The 22,365-nt window shown below is 40.3% G+C and overlaps 1 protein-coding gene across 1 annotated transcript; it reads right to left on the bottom strand.

Moving 5' to 3' along the window:
* Positions 1-9,221: 9,221 nt before the first annotated feature.
* OR10G6 (olfactory receptor family 10 subfamily G member 6) lies at positions 9,222-10,344 on the bottom strand. The gene has a single exon (XM_006746478.2). It carries the CDS (start codon positions 10,212-10,214, stop codon positions 9,222-9,224), a length of 993 nt encoding a protein of 330 aa, XP_006746541.2. The 5' UTR covers positions 10,215-10,344.
* Positions 10,345-22,365: the final 12,021 nt, after the last annotated feature.

The raw sequence follows: 22,365 nt of genomic DNA, 5'->3' as shown, positions 1-22,365 counted from the left end.
TCTCTGCTCTTTACTGTTCCCCACTGCCTAAGGCATAAAAAGTATCGCTCTCTGATATTCAAAATTACCTATACATTGTTTCCATTATTATCACAAAATCTTTATCTCCTACAATCCCCTAAAGAAATACCTCTTATGTAGGGATGCTCTTTGCCTCATCTTCTATGCAATTTGCCATAATCTCTCCTCGATCTCCTCACTGCATTCCATTTTTGAACATGAATGAAATTCATTTAATCTCTTACAAATCTACTCTCTACTTAAGTTTGAAATTAATTCCTCTACAAGCCCTTTATGAATATTTTATCTCACACTGGTTTATTCATTCCTGAAACCTATGGTATTCACGATAACTATAAATAAATACCTAAGCACATAGTGTCTCGACGACTTTAGTGTTCCACGTGCGTATGTCACGTCTTACCACGAGGAACACAGGGAAAATATCTTATGCCTTCTCTAGTTTCCCATGAACATTTTGGGGATAAAGCAGTTTAAATATTAAGAGGGCAAGTTTATTTCGATTTTTATAAACTTAAATTTAAATCCCTGGTCAGGCAGGCACTCATTAGCAGAAAGAGAGGGATCATGGTGCTTAATTTCTCTGTTCCTCCATTTCTCAAATTAAAAATGGGGATATCATCATTTGTGATAATTATTATTTTACTTAGAATGTAGCAGGACACATAACATATGACCTTACATTTATTCATTTTCACTAATTTATTCAATGCAGTAACGGAGTAATCCCTATTTCACAAGAAAGCCCATTTCAATGTTGGGTAGATCAATATATCATAATGTCCTTTATATCAGTGGTAGATACGTATCCCTGATATTTTAACCAATTTAGTTTAAGATTTTCTCTCATCACACCCACTAGAATGGATGTCATATATGACATATGGTAAGAAGTGTTACTGGATGTAGAGAAACTGAAACCTGTATACATTGCTAGAGAAAATGCAAAATGGTATACCCACTTTGGAAAACAGTTTGGCAGTTACTTAAAAAGTTAAACATAAAATTACCTAATGATTTGACATTTCCATTTTTAGGAAGCTACACAAGAGAAATGAAAACGTATGTCCATATAAATGTGATTGCTTATAGCAGAATTATTCATAATAGCCAAAGCCTTGGAAACAATCATGTTTGTTGTTCATTGACTGGTGAATGGATTGAAAAAAAGAGTATATTCACACAATGAAATATCATTCAGCAATAAAAAGGAACAAAATACTAATGCAGTTCATGAAATGGATAGAACTCAAAAATAGTGTGCTAGGGGCACCTGGGTGGCTCAATTGGTTAAGCGTCTGATTCTTGATGACTGGCTCAGGTCATGATCTCAGGGTCGTGAGACCGAGCCCTGCATCAGGCTCCGCAATGGGCATGGAGCCTGTTTAAGATTCTTCCTCTCCCTCTGCTCCCTTCCCCCACCCCTCTCTAAAAAACCAAACCAAACCAAAGCAAACAAACAAAAAATGGTGGGCTAAGAGAGAAGCCAGACACAAAAGGTCACACACTGTATGCTTTCATTTTGATAACACATCCTGTCAAGACAAGTCTTTAAAGAGAGCATGTAGATTAGTGGATGCCTGAGACTGGGCTGAGATGGGGAATGAGCACAAATGGTCAGACAGATCTTTCTAAAGTGATGGAAATGTTCAAAAATTGGATTGTGGTAATAGTTGTGTAACTTTGTAAATTTACTAAGCATCATTGAATTGTATACTGAAATAGGCTAATTTAATGGTTGCAATGTATACTTTAATAAACTGTTAAAGAAAGAAATCTAAAGAAGGAAAGTCTGCTGAGTGACACAAAACGTGATTTAAATAAATGGAAAGATATTGTTTGCTCAAGGATGAATATAATAAAAAATTTACATTCCTTCTAATTTTTAAGCCTGTTTATTTTGAAATGTTCAATTTATAGCAAAGTTTAAAAAAATGATAAGTTATGGGAATAAAAGGCACAGCATAGGGAATATAAAAAAACAGAACACGGGACACCTGGGTGGCTCAGAGGGTTAAGCGTCTGCCTTTGGCTCAGGTCATGATCCCAGAGTCTTGCCTGCTCCAACCTCTGTTTGCTTCTCCCTCTGCCTGCCACTCCCCCTGCTTGTGCACACACACTCTCTCTCTCTCTCTGACAAATAAAATCTTTAAAAAAAGCAGAACACAATTTGAAATCTGAATGAGGTGATATCCCATGAAACGAAGGGATTGCAGCTGACGATCTCCAAGGCACTAGGATACAAGAAATGAGTAGGTGTTCTGGAAAGAGGTAGACTTGTGTTCAAATCCAGGCTCCATGCAAGAGGACTAGCTTGTTATGAAGTCCCTTGAAGTTTCTGAGACTTAGTTTTCTCATATGTAAATGGATTAAAAAATACTTAAGCTGTAAAGTTTTACAAGGATTCCAGGTGTGCTAGAGTAACTGCGAAATAATTTACTTGCTGAATGACCACTATTATAATTCTACATCCAATATTCTATGACTTCATGCCCATCTTTGAAATAGTTCTACCATGCACCCTTCTACTTTCTCTACAATCACTATAGTTAATAACTTGAACACTCACACTTGATATATTTTCATTTCTATTAATTGGTCACACGAATATCTGTCATGCTTCTCTCAATTTTTCCATATGATGCTTTCTTCATTCTCCACTTAAGAAAATGGAGATTCTGGGGCGCCTGGGTATCTCAGTTGGTTAAGCAACTGCCTTCAGCTTAGGTCATGATCCTGGAGTCCCGGGATCGAGTCCCGCATTGGGCTCCCTGCTCAGTGGGGAGTCGGCTTCTCCCTCTGACCCTCCCCCCTTCATGTGCTCTCTCTCTCTCGCTCGCTCATTCTCTCTCTCTCAAATAAATACATAAAATCTTAAAAAAAGAAAATGGATATTCCACCATCTGAAGCCCAATCAAAACTTTTCAAGGCAACTTAGGTTCTTCTCTGATATCTGAACATAACATTTTCCTTCCTTGTAAATAGCCAATTCCTCTTAGTAGTGCTTTATGCTGCATTGGGCTGTATGTGTATCTCCTGAGGACCTAGAAACACATGTCTTTTATATTTCAGATACTCGATCAAAATAGCTGAGCAAAGGCTACCAGATGCTCTCCCTACAGCAGTGGTACAAGAAGAGATTCAGGGGGAAAGGTGAGCTTTAGAGCCCACAGTCATGAGGATGAGAGAGTCTCAGTCCCAGTGATACAGGGCATGCTGCTCAGGCGGAAGTGACTCACCTGCTTGGAGTTGGACCATTTGTCCCCATGACCATCTTTTTACTTGGTTGGTTAATTGCTCCTCTTCTTACTTATCTGAGTCCAATGTTTGTATTTTAACATTTCCTTTTTCTTTCTTTTTTTTTTTTTTTAAGATTTTTATTTATTTATTCATGAGAGACAGAGAGAGAGAGAGGCAGAGGGAGAAGCAGGCTCCCAAGGAGCAGGGAGCCCGATGCGGGACTCGATCCCAGGACCCCGAGATCATGACCTGAGCCGAAGGCAGACGCTTAACCATCTGAGCCACCCAGGCGCCCTTAACATTTCCTTTTTCTAAGAGGTCACCTCCAAGTGCAGTTTGCTTCATGGAACATATAAAGACTTATAAGATTACTGTGCAGGTCTTTAAAAGTCACAGAATTTTACTATTGCCAGCTTCCTTTCTGTATGAATTCCTCAGTAGAGAAATTACTCATTGCGTTTGGCACACAAGGTAGAGCCAGGGGGTGAAAGCGCTCATGTCCTATCCGAGTAAATACATTATCTCCAAGAGAGGCTGGAAAATCCAACTCCTACTGAAGAACTTGCAAAACTTGATTTCTTCCAGACTTTTACTATCCTGCTTTTTAAAAAGATTTTAGAGCTTCAGATGGTGATGGGCAAGGTCTTTTTTCTAGGAGGCATGGAAAAGTTTATCAAACTCGGATAAATTATTGCCTGGAGCCTGCCTTTTATTTCATTGGCAGGAACCTAATAGTCCCAAGCTTTACACATCCAGAGTGAGATTTTGTAGTCTGAGCTCTACACATTCTCCCAAAGCTTGGGACTGTGTGTTCACTGAATAATCAGAACGGCAATTCCTGAGGTTTATGGTATGCTCTTTGGTATGGTTTATGGATTTTGTCTCTTTAAATTATAAGGAATTGTCTTTCTGCACACACCTTTTCTAGTTTCTTGAGTGGGTCAAGCTCAATATCAAAGTTCTGTTTGAATTTTTCTATCTTTTTTGTTTCAAACTTTTTTTGTTTTTGCAATGCTTTTATTGAGAGCAAGGGAACGATTCCAGTGTAAGCAGCCTTCAGTTCTGAAATGTATCTCCATCTGTATCTGCATCTTAACTTTCACAACCTTTACCATTATTCTCTTATTTCATCCCAGCTGGATGATTAGAAAAATGGTCTCCCACAAGGTTTCCTCAATTGTCTCCTGTCTCCTTGGATGAGACAATTTCCTGCCCGCCGCTGCCTGATCAAATCCCAGCCATGCGTGTCTCACTGCTCCCCCTGGCAATGTGAGCCATCCCACCCTCGCACACTTCCTCACTGTGCTCCATAACGGTTTCACTTCACAATTCAAGACTATCTAAAATCTGACAGAGTGTTGTCTATTTATTCTTCTTTCCTCCACCCCTCCTCTATTCAGTACGCTGCTCTATTCAAGTAGATTTCTTCATTCTCTCCTAAATTTATCACAATTTCCTCCTGTTCTTACTCTGCTCTAGTCCACCTTGCAGAAATCAACCTTCATTTTTACCTGATAATATCTCCAAAGCTTCTTAGAGCTTAATGTGCATCTGAATCCCCTGAGAATCTTCAGATACAGAGTCTAATCCCCCAGGCGTGGAGTAGGGCCCGGGGTTCTGCCGTTCTGACTCCTCCCCCGTGATGCTCATGCTGCTATTCCATGGGTTGCACTTTGAGAAGCAAGAATCTAAAGCACTATTTGAGATTAGATCGAGCTTTTCTCCCGCAGGAAGTTTTCCTACTCTGTCTAAGAGTGTCCTGGCTCCTCTGTGAACTCCAGTGGCCTTGACAGTGTATTGTGGTAGGGACCCTGTTCCCACACTGGCCTAGTGCGCTACTTCCCTCTTCTGTGAGCCCCCAGGAAGAAGGCCTGTGTTATGGGGTTTTGTGCTTTCCATGAGCATCTTTTTTTTTTTTTTTAAGATTTTTAAAATTTATTTATTTGAGACAGAGAGAATGAGAGAGAGAGAGCACATGAATGGGGGGAGGGTCAGAGGCAGAAGCAGGCTCCCTGCCGAGCAGGGAGCCCGATGCGGGACTCGATCCAGGGACTCCAGGATCATGACCTGAGCCGAAGGCAGTCGCTTAACCAACTGAGCCACCCAGGCGCCCTCCATGAGCATCTTTGAAAGAGCACAGCAGAAAGAGCATGAACTTTGGAGTCAGATGAACTTGGGCTTACATCCCATCATCACCTCTTATTAGCAAGATGGCTCAGTTTCTCATCTCATGCTCAGCATGTCAAGTCCACATCTTTAAAAGTGTTCTATTAACAGTAGGCATCAACCCTGGGACATGCGACATGGCACAATATCCTCACTATTTCTGAACCGGTTACCAACCCACCGATTTCTCCATGACCCTTTCAGAATGAGACCATTACTACTTCACAGAAACGCCTAGTCCACTATCTCATGGTTCAGATACGTTAGAATATTCTTTACATGCTGTTCAAATCAAGATCCCTCACTTCCTTCAGTTGGTTCTCTCTTTGCCCTTTGAAAGCAATGAAATAGTCAAACTATGCAATAAATGCAAACAGAAGCAAATTTTTGATAAAATTGTTCATTCTATAGTCTATCACTTCTAGCATATGAAAAAATCTGGCTGGTGGCTGCCAGTGTTGCTATTTTTCTGTGATTCCTCTTTTCTCGTCTCTCTGTTAAGAACATTTCCTGTATATACCAATTTGTAAGAACATTTTATGGAAACACTGGGATTAGAACAATTATAGAGCTTTTGAATATCAAAATAGAAGGTAGTTTAGAGATTATGTTGTTTAACTTTATTTTACAGATGAAGAAAATGAGTCCTAGAGACATTAAGTAAAAGAGGGGTAAATTGAAATGTTCTTCAGGAATTTAGAAATAAGCATAATCAGATTTCTTAGCTGAATATTAAAATTAAAAATTAGTACATAAGTGATCTGAACAGATATATGTAAACGTAACTTAGATGGGATGACTATTAGATCATGACAGCAAAACATAGAAATCAAAATATTTCTTTTTTTTTTTTTAAAGATTTTATTTATTTATTTGACACAGAGAGACACAGCGAAAGAGGGAATACAAACAGGGGGAATGGGAGAGGGAGAAGCAGGCTTCCCGCGGAGCAGGGAGCCCGATGCGGGGCTCGATCCCAGGACCCTGGGATCATGACCTGAGCCGAAGGCAGACGCTTAACGACTGAGCCACCCAGGCACCCTGAAATCAAAATATTTCTAAAAAATATAATATATAATACACTAAAATATACAAAATATATATAACATACAAAATTTTTATAAATCCACCTAAATAACTATAAGAAAATAGCTGGAAATAATCTAAACATGAATAGAAAATATGAGAGAGTACTCCTACCAGGTATTTAAAGGTGTTTTTAAAATGCAGCTATTCAAAAAGTTTGTGCTAACAGACATATTAATGGAATTTGTATTTTGTCTGTGTGTGTTACATATACACACATATATAAAACATATGCATACATATAATATATTTATATGTATAAAGGATCTTGTGAAATAAGATGAAGTACATGTAAGAATTTAGTATATTTAGAAGGTAGCATATTAAGCATGTGTGTGTGACAAGGGTAATGTGACATTTAGCTAGTCATTTGGGAAATGAAAGCTAACACAATTTTCCAATTTGCTTCTTTCTCTAATATAAAATCTTACTTGGATCAATTACTTAAGGTTTAAAATACGAAGCCAGAGAGTTATTTGAATTTTAAAACAAGAAGCCAAATTTAGAAGGAAGCCAAAGCACACTGAAAATTCAAACTCTAAACAGTAGTATGTTCTTAGTTACTATTTTTAACACTGGAGAAACATTCAGGCTAGTGCTTTTCCTCTCTGCTTTATTTTTCTCACTCTCAGGGCTACAAAACCTCAAAACAAACCTGAAAACAAAACACCCTCCCTAGAGGTGAAGTTACGTAGAAAACAGGACTCCCTGTAGTTCCTTCTAGTGGAGAGTTCAAACTGTAGACTCAGACTTAGGTTCACCCCTCAGCTCAGCTGCTGTTTTAACTGTGGTTGGAGGATAAGTGAAATTTGTTCCTTGTTGTGTTATGTTTTTTGGTGTCTTATTAAAAAATTGATAACATGTATTTTATAGTTCTCTATTAAAAGTTAAACAACATACTAAGTTTTTGATGTGAGCCTTCATTTTGGCGCATCATGTGTCATTGGCCTCAGTGGGAAAGGAGGTGCTTATGTTTGCGTTCCTCTGACTTCGCGGTGGTCTGTTCTGCCCAGGAGGCTTACTGACAGAGTTCTGTCTCCTCCTGGCCCGCGGGATGCTGAGGTGCCCGTGACACTCTACTTTGTATCTGTGCCAAATAGAGTTTGTAAACTGCCTTTTCCTAGCCCCAGGGCTGCTCCTCCTAAAGTGGTTAATTAGACTTTTCTAGAGCATTCTCCTAGGAACATCCTTAAGGGATTTTTGTTTTTCCCCTCACACAAAAATTTCTAGCTACTCCTTTCCTCTGACTGACTAGATTTTACAAGACCTTCAACTCATCTGTGATCCTGTACTTCCCATGATGCCGGCTTTACAAATCCTAGACCTAACACTCTTTCTCGGTCTCCTTTTCCTGAACTACTACCGTACTTATTGGACACTGAATTGTACCAATTGTTTCTTATTCATTTCTAGTCAGATATTTTATCTCTATGCTCAGATACAAATGAACTTGCTTCTCAGAAGACCACAGGCTCATTTAGAACAGACAACAATGTCATAGTATTGGAGTTCTACTGCATACATTTCTGTTGAGTCGAGTTGGCTTGCCTCTTCATGCATATTTAGATGTGTAAGGCTGTTATAACAGAGAGCAAGAAAAGCCTTGATCATACACATTTCATCTTTGAAAGTGTTGGTCCAGAGAAATTAGTTCGAAAGTAGTTCTTATTCATTATCATCATTTTATTTAACAAATGGAATTGATCTTGGAGAATAGAGTGAACATTCTTAGGTTGTCCTTACCCATGTACATTTGAAACAACAAAAGCATCTCTAGCACCCCGTATCCCAAAACCTAGGAGTGAAGGACCTCCAAGAGCTACTGGCCACATTCTTACAAGGAAAACCAACAGGACAGGCTTCGGGTCATCATCTTGCCACCAGGTCTATGCCCCAACCCATCCTGCTCCTCATTCATACTCAACAGTTGTGGGAAAATGCCAGAATGTGGTAGCACATACATTCTCCCACCACCTCACATGATCTGCTTTGCTGATCTCCATGGAACCACCAGGGGATCTAGTCTATGTTTGTGAGCAAGAAAGCTTATCCTTGACATACCTCCCTCAGTTTTACCAAAGTGGAGCCCTGTGCAACCTGAGAAGGCTAGAACTAGTGAGGTAGTGATGTAGTGCATATGAACAGCTCCCTCACAGTGTGGGGGAATTGCCTCCTCAAATTCAAGTCTATCAACCAATTTTGTCAAAGTAAAAGGCTGAGAGCAGGAAGTATGGAAGGGCCACGCTCTCCCTTGACTTCAGTTTCCCACAGCTACATGGGAATAATAAAACCTGCCTCACATAATTGATGTCAAGGTCAAACCTCATGTTTTGCATGAAGGTTATTTGTAACATGGAAAAAGCAATATGGGAATCAGCTCAAGGATTAGAAGCAATACTAAACATGTAGATTGATGCCCATAGAGGATCAGACTTTTCATGTGGATTTTTACTTATCTTGGATCTTTTCTGCAAGCTTCCATCCTTGTTGAGTTGCTTTGCCTGATTCCCACTGGATTTGAAGGAAGAAATATGAAAAAAATCCTATTTGAAAGCAGGAAGAATTCCAGAGTTTCCATCTGTGTACCTAGGAGTCTTCTACTCTCTGCATGGATCCTTCTTTCCTTTCTGCCTTAAATCTCCCCAGTTATCAGTGTCCCATCTGGTGTCCTAAGTCTTAGTGTCTTCTGCACGTCTGCGACGCATGAGTCAGTGAGGCTGCACATCTCTGCGACCTGCCAGCCTCCATAATGCTGTCTTCATCTCTTTGTTACGGAGTGTGTAGATGATGGGGTTGAGCAAGGGAGTGATGACCGTGTAGAAGACAGCAACCACACCATCCAGGGGTTCCTGAGAACCAGGACGAAGGTAAATGAAGGTGCAGGGCACATAGTAAACAATGACAACGGTCAGGTGGGCGGCACAGGTGGAGAAGGCGTTGTGACGCCCATCGATGGACTGCATTCGCAGGATGGCGGCCACTATATACCCATAGGAAGTGAGGATAAGCATAAAGCAGGTGAGGGCCAGGAACCCAATGTCCACAAAAGTGACCAGCTCATTGATGGTGGTGTCAGCACAGGCTAGACGCAGCATGGCAGGAATGTCACAGAAGAAGTAGTCTACCCGGTTTGGACCACAGAAAGGCAGCCGGAATATGAAGCTTGTTTGGAAGAGTGAGTGGACGGTGCCTCCCAGCCAGGTGCCAAAAGCCAGGAAGTTACAGACATTGCGGGTCATAATGGTGGCATAATGTAAAGGCTTGCAAATGGCCAGGAAACGATCATAAGCCATGAGCGTGTAGAGGAAGCATTCAGTACAGCCCAGGAAATGGAAAGAAAAAAGTTGGATTACACAGCCTCCGAAGGAGATAACCCTGCTATCCAAGAGAAAGCCAGCCAGCATCTTGGGGACAATGACAGAGGAGATGGTCATGTCCAAGAAGGAGAGGTGACACAGGAACCAGTACATGGGGCGGTGGAGCTGGGTGTCCACCAAGACGGTGAGGATGATGAGCCCATTGCCAGAGACGGTGAGGGCATAGATGACTAGGAAAGCCAGGAAGAGTGGCACCGCCAGCTGTGGTGGGTGGTGCAGGCCCACCAAAATGAAGTGAGACACAGCAGTCTGGTTTCCACTGTGCATTTCCTTGCTGTTCACATCTGCCAGAAGAAGTAGCGGAAGGGAAAGCTCAAGGCCCATTAAATTCTGTAGGCATGGAACACATATTCTGTGTCATTCCCGAGCATGGACACAAAAGGGTCTCAGGAAGAGACGGATCGTGCTCCAGCTCTTGTTCTTAATCATTCTGTCATCCCCACACCCAACCACCCCTCACCCCCACCCACCTGCCCAACCCTTGATTTTTGGAGTTCTGCTTGGTTCCGGGGAGCGATTGTTTTGTCCAAGGTTCTGTGACAGATTATGTATATGTAATTCAGGAGACTGAAGGAAAGACCATACATAGAGCTCTTCATGTCGGGAAGAAGTACAGTCATATAAAGCCTAAATCAATCCATGAAGAAATGGCTATCCCACTGTTTTCCTCCACTTTGATCTCTGATCTATGGCATAATATCAGAGACATAAGTAACAGCTTATTTATTTAACAACATGAGAGTTGAAATTATATTTCCTAATGTAGATGTGCCCAATAAAAATCAGCATAGATTTTTAAGCATGCATTACTTGGGCCACACATTGAATGAAGTTGTAGGTAGAAATAACCATCTTCATCAACTGCATCTCAAAAATACACATGCCATTTTAAATTTTTCAAGATAATGAAGCAATACAAAATCTCATCCACAAGGCACCTGTTGTCATCTTTTCTCTCTGCTTCTGGATAAGTGCAGTCTATCTGTCAATCCATCCATCCATCCATCCATCCACCCATCCATCCATCTGTCCATTCACTAAGGAAACATGTGTCTTAAGAGCATGGCCTCAGAGGTCAGACCAGAATTAATAATCCCAGCTTTTCCACTTATACTTGTTGGTAAACTTGGAAAAGCCATTTCCCCTTTCCTTGCTGAATTGTATTAGTGGGGACAATCATTGTGCCCATTTCATGGGATTGTTGTAAGGATTAAATAAAATCACCTGGTCCATAGCAGCACTCAGTCAACATCAGCTGTTATTTCCCACCAGCTATGTGGTGTGGTCCTCATTATTAGGCAAATTCAGTCATCGCCCTTGTGCCAGCTTTCTGGGGATTGAGCAGTTTCCTGGTCATGAGACTTCCCTTGTTAAACCTAGGAGCGTCCAGGGCAAACGGAGACAGGTGGTCACCCTCGGGAAGGTCTAAACCACATAGAAACTAAATAATCCCTCACCATAGAGCTATAGAATCTATTCTGACAGAATTTCAGAGAAAATTCTTAGAGATTTCCCAGACTCTTCCTTGCTTACCAACCTTATTGGCACCAGAGCACCCAAGGGCAAGGTGTAAAATTACTGGCATGGCCTAGAGAACAAGGAGCTTTGTAATATGGTGTGGACTTATTTCCCCAGCCTCCCCTCTCTGTGCTCCATCCCACAAATTTGTGCTATGGCCAGACATTCTTTCCTGTTTCCTTTGACATCAGTCCCTTTAATCTAGAAGGGACTTGTTCTGCTGATGCCTGAAAATTTTCTACTCATCTTTCAAGATCTCATTCATGTGTGATCTACTAAGGAAAGCCTTTTCTCCCTTTCCCCCAAACGGTCACTCGGTCTCTGTAGCCTCCACAGTCCTTCATGTTTCCCTGGGCTCCCGAAGCATGCTGCAATTCACCCTTCTGAGCGTCTGATTTCCCCCATTAGACTGTGAGCTCCAAAGGGACTTTGTCTCATTTTCTTCTCATCCTGTATTTGTGACATATCTTGCACTGGAAGATTCTATTTTTTTTTAAGGTATGTTTATTTATTTTAGAAAGAGAAAGAGAGAGAGTGGAAGGGAGGGGCAGAAGGAGAGAGAGACCCAGGCAGACTCCACGCTGAGCCCAGAGCCCCACACCAGGCTTGATCCCACGACCCTGAGATCACGACCTGAGCCGAAACCAAGAGTTGGATGTTAACTGACTGTGCCACCCAGGCTCCCCTTGCACTGAAAAATTGAAAAATTCTTAAATCCTATTGAATAAATTCATTCTCCTCTGTCTGGATGTCCCTGTTATCTAGACACGGAATCCAGGATAATATCACTTAGGTCTTAATGTAGCTCCTGAAATCATAAGAATTCCAATACCGACTATCACTACTTACTAGTTACATTATTTTGAACAAATCTCTTAATATCCTTAGTCTCAGTTTCTCCTCTGTTAAAAACACACACACACACACACACACACACACACACACACACACAAAAGACAGAGAGAGAGAGAAGAGGAGGTGGTGTAGATTCCCACCCAAAAAAAGAAATCGCAATTTCTCCCACATCCATATCAATTCACATTTTAAATTTAGTTCTTACACATACAAGATCAATTTTCCTGCGAGCCCCAATTCCCTTTTGTTCTGTACTTTTTCTCTTGTCTCCCCACTGTCCTGCCATCTCCATCTTCATTCATTTTTACAATTTCTTCTCTGTACATAGAAATAATAATTTCTCCCCTGGGAAAACCAAAATATTCTCTCTTTCCCCCATTAGAAACTAAAACTGCTCCAGTTACATGGTGTATACAATTTAGTCAGGATCACATGATATTATCAACAATCGATAGACTCATCTATGTGATGGGAAAAGAAGGAGTCTCCAGGCGCAGTCCTGGGGAAAAGGACGTTAGTACCCATATACTAGCGTTCTCTGGCCATTTCAAACCCTGGATGAGCTGAACTAGGCTTAAGCTAGACCCTGAAACTCATCTGGGTCAGAAAACTGAGGCAATCCAGTGAGCAGAGCATAAAAGTCCTCCCCTCGCACCGTGTATTTGTAAAGCACAGGCTGTTAGGAGATCTTAGCTGTGCTCTCTGTTCCCAACACCTCTCACATACTTCTAATAAGTATGTGTCTCAGAAGAATTTCCATCACTCCACCTCTGCCTGCCTTCTGGAGTCTTCTCTGCTTACGGCTTCTACCTGGCTGTGACTCTGCCATGAGGCCATGGCCTGCTGCTTGCTTCAGCTCCTTGCTTTGTGCTGTTTCTTGTGGAAGCCCCTTCTTGAGCTGGTTGAGCCCCTTCTTGAGAGGTTCCCTGGGCTCTCTGAGACGCCCCAGCTTGACTTCATCCCTGTGATCTTTTTGTACACTTCTCTGGGCGCATCCCTCCTCTTTGTAGCTTTGTTCAAAGGGTTGGCAGCGATGTCCCTGGGCTTTGAGCTCTGGGTCTCACTTTCTGGCAAGCAGCTTCTTCCTTCCTGTAGTCCCCATGGGGTGGGGGCCAACGCTGACATCACTTCTGCTTCCCCCTTCAGGGGAATTAACTTGCACGAAATAAGGTGCAGTGGGGCTTTGTTAACAGCAAAATGTGAGCCAGGGCTCTTCCAGGAAGTCTGCTTAGTTGCTAGTGGTGTCCCTGAAGCATAGGATCCTGCTGAGAGCAGGACCTGATCAGGAGTCAGGAAGGATCACGCCTCCTATTTCTCACCTGTAAATTGGAGATAATGTTGCCTTATCTGTTTATCACATAAAAGTGTGGGGAGGGAATTTGAAAGAACTTTAAAGCCAAAGATGCTACATGAATGCCATATGTTAATTACCTAAAAGTGTCCTTTGAATTTCACTCAGCTTGAAAGAGTAAATTCCTAGGACAAGCAACACTGTTTCAGGCAGAAATATCTTGATCATCCAATAGGCAAATTAGAGACTAAACTAGATGGAGTATGTAATTTTGACAATCCCTTAAAAATCAAACACACTTGGGGGCACCTGGCTGGCTTAGCCTGCAGAACGTGTGACTCTGGATCTTGGGTTTGTGAGTTCAAGCCCCACATTGGGTGTGGAGCCTACTTTAAAAAAAAAAAAGTCAAACACACTTAGAGCTAGAAGGCACTTTAGAGAAAGAATCTAGAGCACACCCCCATTTTAAACTTGAAAAAAAAACTGCATTCTAAAGAGAATAGGACTTTTTCAAGGTGAAAGATTCTACTGCTTAGGTATTGGATAAAATCTATAAGTCTATATCAATATATGATAAGAAATCCCCCATGTATGAGAATAGAGGAACGTGTAATTCTGGAATAATGCTGGAAAAATATAGATCAATAAATATCTGTTGAAAACATTTTGTTTTCTAGCATGTGTCAATTATTTACCTTGAACCATTTTTAGTGTACAATTTTTATGTAACACGTTGTGAGACCCAGCTATGCACTTGGTCAATATTTTGAATGAGCCATTCTCCACTTAAGAAATTATAAAAAGTCAACATCAGTTTATTAGTACATTTTCCTATTATAAGGACATGAATTCCTAGTTTTTCTATACTTCCTCATGATACAGATTTAAAGTGAGATTTAGGGTTCTGCTGAGAGAGAATTCTACATATAGAGAGGAAGATGTAGGGAAGTTAAGACTCCAAACACCTCATCTTCCCCTGTCACAGGGAGCTTGTAAGTTCTCTGGTATCTCTGATGGGAATAAATATTTACTTAGAAAGAAACCAGGCAAAGGAACACTTGATTACAAACTGGGGCTTTGGTTCCAAATTCTGATGTGGATCCTTGGCCTTGGAATGTCAGGAAAGCCCTTTTATCTATATTAGGAAGCCTGAGTGGCTGTTTTTCTGCCCTACAGCTCCCTTTGCTTCCCATTTGATTTTCCTTATTGATGGGGCCATGGAAGGTCTTCCAGGAGGGGGTGACAATTTCAATGTAAGTAACAACTTACAGGGAGGATCTGAGAACCTCCAATCTTCATATGTTTAAATAAAGAAGATACTGAAGCCCAGTGGCCTTCTATTACGATGATAAAATAATATCTTATTTTGTTGTGGAGAATGGGATGAAACAGTAAAAAACAAAAACCAAACCCCACACACTTTGACTGTGGATTATTAACTATAATATCAGATGAACGTCCTAGTTTGCTAGTGCTCTCATGTAAAATTAGGAAATGAGAAAGGACAGAGTTCTGAGAAAAATGGAGTGGGTATGGTGGCAGGATTTGGATGGGGCAGTACCTGACTCCCCAATCCCACACTGAATCTCCCTACCCAGAAAAATCCCTCCTGCTCCATCTGGTGAGGCTGTTCTTGCCTTGCTTGGAGATCTAAAAGCCTCTCCTTCTAAGAGGAAGGAAGTTTTCCTCAGTCTCACACCTCAAATGCCCTTTCTCCCTCCCAGGCCACCACCCCCTTCCCCGCATTAGTTTCAGTCAGGTGAAAATGAATTCCAAAAGAATCTGACCAAGGAGAAAAGACTGCCCTTAAACATTTGGATAAATTATCACTATGAGCCTTCCAGAAGTTCTGCAGGCATCGTGCTAGCTTGGTCAGATGACAGTAGCCTTACACCGTTTTCTTACTGATTGGTTGACTGATGCTTGGACTGCACAGTGGCTTGGACTGCATAGTGCAAGCGTAATGAAATGGCGACCAATCTCACAGCTCCAGATCTAGACGTGGTCTTGCTAGAATATACCTACACAGCCAATCAGCACAGCGGCACCTCCATCTCATAGAGACATCGCATTTGGAACAGTTTCCAAATACAAACTGGTGTACATAAAATATTTCCATATACAAAATACACACACACACATGTATATAAATAATAATAAAACACAATACATGTAACCATGATCCAATTTCGGAATAAAATGCTACAAGAACCACTGTAGCATCTTTGTCCTTTTCTTCCATGGCATCCTCTGCTCTCCCCATGAGAGATAATAACTGTCCTGAATTTCTAGTACCTTTTCCCTTGACTTTCTTTTGTCAGTTTACCAAATATATGTTCATTTCTATTTTGTATTTCATATAAATGGAATCATACAGCAGTATTCTTACCTAAAAGTTATGTTTTTGAGACTCACTGATTTTCATGGCTGTGGTTAATTCACCTTTTTTTTTTTTTTTTTTACCTCTGTGGTATCTGTTTTATGAATAAAATACATTTTTCTTCTCTCTCTCCTTTCACATTGTTCTCTTTCCAAAAACTCTTGAGTTGTGCACGTTTTTTTTGCTACATGTAAGCAGAGCTGCTAAGGATATGTTTATATATGGTAGGAAGCACACATGTACAAAATCTAGGTAGGTCCCTGGAGAGGGTCTGCTGGACCACACAGAGTGCAGATCTGTACCTGTGTTGGAGATCTCGAGTCCACACCAATATTCACATTAACTAGGAGCTAAGAGAGCTTGTGGGGTCCACATTCTTGCTAGTATATATTATGTTCAGAGTTGATTTTTTTCCAATCTTGAAAGTGTGAAATTATATGTTATTGTAGTGTTAATATGCATTTCCCTGATTACTAAGGAAGTTGAGCATGGTTTCTTTGCTTTTTCAACCTTTCTTCTTTTCCCATTTCTCTGAAAAGCCCATATGCTTTTACCTATTATATTTATTTGTTTCCTTTATTTCTTGATTTATATATTTTTCCATAATACAACTACTGGTACTTTTTGTTTCCCACTTAGTTTATGTGTAGTAAATATACTCAAAGTGTAACTTAGCTGTTCTCTGTCTTTATAATGTCTTTTGATAATTCAACCACGTCAAAATTGAGAATTTCTATTTAATTATTTTTGTGTCTTTTAAAGAGAAATCCTTCCCTACACTTTGTATAGATTTACTGAAAGCTAATTTTTTATCACATATGTAACAGGTGTAGTTTTGGATCATGATTTTTGTGTAACAATTTCATTGTAGTGACTTGTTCACTCACAAACACACAGGATATTATGCTGGTTAACAATACTGGTGACATCATGCTAATAGGAGCTGGTGCGTGGGAAATAGAAGATAACCCAGATGTCCTGCAAATTCCTATGTGTACTGCATCATGGGAGTAAAACCTATGGAAACAAACTGCCACCTGAGTGACATTTCCGGTCATCTAGTTGCCTTGTGGTGAGTTAGGCTAGTCCACAAAATCTGGTCCAATTTGATAATGTTCAGCAATGTCAGCTTGTACTGTGCTCAAGTTTCTTTTATTTCATTTTACTCCTGAAGTACCAAATAAGTAATTCCAAGGATCTATGTGACATACTGACATAGGACGAAGGACACGACGTCCCCTAGTGTCCTATTTCCACATGGGGGGAGGGCTCTCCAAGGTTTCATTTTCTTGGCGCCCTACGTGATGAAAAATATCTGGCCTGTCATATGACACAAAACTGTAGAATTACTGGCTTTTATCCCCTGCTGAAAAATATTTGCACTAACACATAAGGCAGTAATATTTCTACTCTGCCCTCTTCCTTACCCAGACAGTGAATCTAGGGAATTCCATGGGAAGCCCTGCATATGACTACATCCAGACATAAGAATGAATCATAAATGACTGAAGCATGTATTGGCAAGATCCAAAACATGGTTTTGTCTTGCAGAAACAATGGTGTGATTCACCCCATTGGCAACACTGACATGCTGAGTGTCCTGATAAGACAAATGTGTTGAAGAAGACAGAAGTCCTTAATGTTAGCTATTCCCTCATAACCAGTTACAGAATAAGTCTTGTATTTTCTAGGTGTATTTCCACATCACTTTCATATGTGTGTGTTTCCATGTTTTATTTTCCTCCCCCCTATTCAGTCCATTATTATATCTAAGATGCATTCATGGTAATTTTACTGTTTTGTCCATAGGGCACATGATGTTGAGTTAGACTTGCCTCAGAAGCAATGATAGATTTGGATCTGGATGGAATAAATGGTGATGTATCAGAATGGCTCCCTGTGTGAAGGGAGTGACACGAGGAATACAGTCGTGCTGTGGTAGGTGCTGACATTGTGTGTGTGTAAGTAGGCAGGGAAGGATGTAGACAGATGGTGTGTGGTCAATGCGGTGGACAGTCATGGATCTTTACTGGCATACTTATTTGTTCATATATTTTGGCTGTGTATCATTTAAACCCTCTTCCTGTAAGTGGGGCTGCATTTTGCTGTAGAAACAATACCAGATGCTTTCCCATTCCCTCCAGCAAATGTGGAACATGGACATGGGATCTAGACTTGACCAATAAGATATATCAACTTAGACTTTGGGTCAGAAACAAGGGCAACAAAAGGCACATGTAAGAGAGGATGATTCAGAGGATGGCCATGACAGGATTAACAACACAGAGATTTGAAAGGCAGGGTGACAGCATCCTGCAGTGTGTTAAAGGATTCATGCCTGGGGTGGTGGTAAGCTGTTGTGGACTGGAGCCCTCCTTGGAGACATCAGTGGACATGACCACATATTCATTAGCAGGATTTTACAATAATTCTGCCTGGCTTTCCAGTTTCTTGTTCCTGTTCCTTTTCCAACTTTGATTCTTTGGCTTTCTAAGTGTTGGTTACATGAGTGCCTTTGTGAGGGGAGAATGTGTTTCAACTGATATATAAATTTTTGTTTAGCTTGTTTTTTTACTTAAAATTATAATGTTGACATCCCTACAGGTCAGTAGAGCAAGATCCAATTCTTTCATATTCTGGTTGTTATAAATACAATAATGTAATGAGACTATATAATATATGTTATATTATTATTCTCATCTTTATAAAATTTTTGTTTATTTTTCACACCACCACTTCTCAACTCCAGATTAATAACCTCATTTATATCTTCTACTCCTTTCTCTATGTCCCTGTAATATACAGTTTGTGTTGATTTGCTTTACACAAATGAGACAATGTTAACCATATTTCTGTGCATCATGTTCCCTCCCCCATTGAAAATATCCCATGAAAGCCCCCCAGAGTTAACTGGTGTGGTTGTAATTCAATTTTTCAGCAGCTGCTTAAGATTTCATGATGTAACAACACCAGGATTTATTCTTTCTAGCGTTTTTCACTTGGTTCAGTTGTTTTTCCACTAGAAACCATGTATCAACACACATGTTTGAATGAAGACAGTATATCCTGGTGCTTTTATAATCACAAATAGATTCCTGGAGCAGAATTACTGGAATTAAGAGTGTACATAATCTTAAATTCAATAACTCCTGTCATATTGCTTTCCTAAAGAAGGCACTGTAACTATACAGATTTGTACCAACACTATGCGGGATGAATTTTCTCTTTCATCCAAGCCAGCAATATTAATATTAATAACTTGAATTAATTATCTTAATTTGTAAAATTCCTGACAAACCAATGAGAAGACTATTACCTCAAAACAAAGAAATCAATACAGTTCATGAAAAGCTTGTTTACAAATCAAGAACTACTTAAATATATTAAGTGTTTACACATGCTTATAAGAGCATAAAAGTTATGACAGCATTGCAATCTATTATGTATACAGCTGGGAAATAATTATGTATACTTAGGTATTTCCTTCAGCAAAGAAACTCTAAACAATAAAAAAAGTTTGGAAATTTAGATGTTTTAAACACAGCTTAAAAAGATGGTGGAAGAGAGTTGCATTGAGATGGAGAGTGGGGACAGGTGGTGACCGTTTCTGAATCCTGGACAATTTTAAGTTGAGAGACAGCAGTTGTGTGTTTATGTGCATCACTATTGCGGGAAAAGGGTAACTGGGTCCTCCTTTCTTCCTCTTAGGTATAAATACTAGTTTCAGAAAGACATGAACTCCTCTCAGGAGGGTTTAAAAAGCAAACACAGTGGGAAATATATGTATGATTATTAAAAACCTTTCATTAGTTTCTTCTTGTTTTTCTGCTCATCAAGGAACCTATAGACCCAAGAGGAATCTATTCCCTGAGACACTAAATCAAGTTAATTTCCTACCCATAGAGCCATGTTTCCATTCCCTGAACTTCAAATAGTTGGGTCCTTGGATAGAAATGAACCACTCTCACCAAAGAATCACTGTTTTTTTAGTAATAACTTGCAAACTACTGCCTCAACATAGATAGTGAAAAATTTGAAGAAAAAAAACAGATGAGTTTTATACTGAAATGAATCATATACTGTAAGGTGAGTTCTTAAAATGGTAGATTTCTCTTAGTCTTCCTGCTCTCCCTCTTGAACTTCCACTGAGAGATAAGATGCTTGGGCATTGTTAGCCATCCTTCTACATTGGATTATCCAGTCTCATGTTTTCACTATCTCTATGTCTCTCTGTCTCTCTCCGTCTCCCATCTCTGTCGGTCTGTCTCCTCTCTCTCTTTCTCTCTGTCTCTCTGTCTCTCTCTGCACACACACACACACACACACACAATTATTAATTAAAGGCCTACAAATAGGGACCAAATTGCTGCAGCATGGGCAAACAAGTCAAACATTGACACCTCTAATCAATAGTCCTGCCTTAAATCTCAGGCTACTTTGCAATTCCCCTGATGAAAAGGTTCATATTTCACCTAATCTGAATATGAAGATATCCTGGGTATGAGATCCTGCTGGTAAAGTAGAAATTTCAGATACATTTGTACTATTTTTTTAATTCTGATATCCATACAGGTGATTACGATAATTCTGTCTCTGTTATTCTCCCTTTGAAAAATATACCTTAAAATTTTTTTGTATATTTGTTTGTATAATTGACACACAATGTTACATTAGTTCCAGTGTACAACATAGTGACTCAACTTCTCTGTACTTTATGCCCCTCTCACCGCAAGTGCATCTACCATCCGTCACTATACAACACTGTGACAATACCATCGACTGTAGTTCCTATGCTGTGCCTTCATGCCCATGGCTTATTCATTCCATACCTTGAAGCCTGAACCTCCCACTCCCCTTTACCCATGAAAATTACAGCTTAGATGTAGCTTAAGCCACATTGTCTGGACACAGGATACATTTTGTCTAAGCTTTGCTGAGAACAGAGATCCTGGCTTCTCCCATATTGTGGAGCCGGTTTCAATAGTCTTCCCTCAAAGAATAATTAATAACGATCATGAACTCAAGACTAATTTGGATTAAATAAAAAACTTCAATTCTGTCTCACTTTTCATTGTACAGAAGCCCAACTTTTCTTGACATCAAGCTGGTGACATCCTTTCCTCTAATGTTGGTTCTGTTCTTCCTGTCTCAGGTAGTAGGTCTTAAATAAGAGCCATACACTTGAGGGAGATGTCTTCTCTTATAAGGGCATTGTCTGAATTTATGAGTATGAGTGGAAGATGGAGGGAGGGATATTATCTCTAACAAAGCCAAATTAGCCTAAATATCTAGATATTTAGGATAGAAGGATATATGTTAGAAAACTGCCAGTGGATTCTGTTTGGGAGAACAGGTATGACTTTTATGTTCTTAGAGCCTCATAAAATCCATTATGTAAGCTTACATATGTAAGTCTAGTGTAAGAGAAGCATGGAGACAGCAGTGTACAAGGCTGGTATTCTGAATGATATGGGAGATAATTGGTCTCATATCATAGAGGTGAGATTCTCACCTTCTCTGAGGGGACTCCCATTATAAGCAGGTGGTGGTTGTAGTGAGACACCAGTCCCAATACCAGCGATGAAACCTTCCTCAAAGATCTAGCTTTGAAACTGAGAAGTCTCTACAACACAAAGAGAATTTATTCCTCCACCCATTCCCCCTCTCTGTGGATAGATAGTTAGATAGATGGTAGATAGATGATAGATAGATAGATAGATAGATAGATAGATAGATAGATAGGCAATTCTGTATCACAAGATAACAATTTTGTATGATTCATTATCATTTCTTGTGAAGTTCTCAACTGTCAGACACTTTACTATGGACTTCACAACTATTACCTTATTTAGTAGTTAGTTCTAGCTGGTATTACTACTACCAAGTTACATATGAGGACCCCAGAGAATTATTCAGGTACTGAGGACTTTTGGTGTGCAGCCCTATCAGTAATTAAATTCTTGGTTCTTTAAGTCACCCCATAAACTCTGGAGAGAGAATAGGATTCCAAAAGCACCCCCCGCCCCGATTGCTGCCCCCCTGGTGTACACTCCTTGCTGAATCGCCTCCCCTTGAGTGTGGGTGAGACTTGTGACTGTGATGGGATATCTCCTTTGATGCATTCGGTTACATCAACTTTGTCACAGCGAACTGGAGACAGATTCTCCTATTGGCTTTAAAAAAGTAAGTTGCCATGTTATCAGAGGTGGTTAGGACCTGAGGGTGGGCTCTAAAGCTGAGAGGGATGATCCCTGCTAACAGCCACCAAGAAAGACGGACACCTCAGTCCTGCAAGGAACTGAATTTTGCCAACAATCTCCATAGGCTTGGAAGAGAAACCCAAGCCTCAGATGAGATTCCAGACTGAGCTGATGTCTTGATATCAACCTTAAGCCAAACACCCAGCTCACCTGACTCAAACACTGTAAGAA

The sequence above is a fragment of the Leptonychotes weddellii genome, chromosome 11 (assembly GCF_054177405.1).
Source record: "Leptonychotes weddellii isolate Sample4059 chromosome 11, ASM5417740v2, whole genome shotgun sequence".
NCBI lineage: Eukaryota > Metazoa > Chordata > Mammalia > Carnivora > Phocidae > Leptonychotes > Leptonychotes weddellii.
Note: the sequence above shows the minus strand (reverse complement) of the source record. Positions and strands in the feature narration are given on the sequence as shown.

What these genes read in the sequence shown, in the direction of transcription:
- OR10G6 (XM_006746478.2), bottom strand. Translation starts at nt 10,214, where the DNA reads ATGGGCCTTGAGCTTTCCCTTCCGCTACTTCTTCTGGCAGATGTGAAC.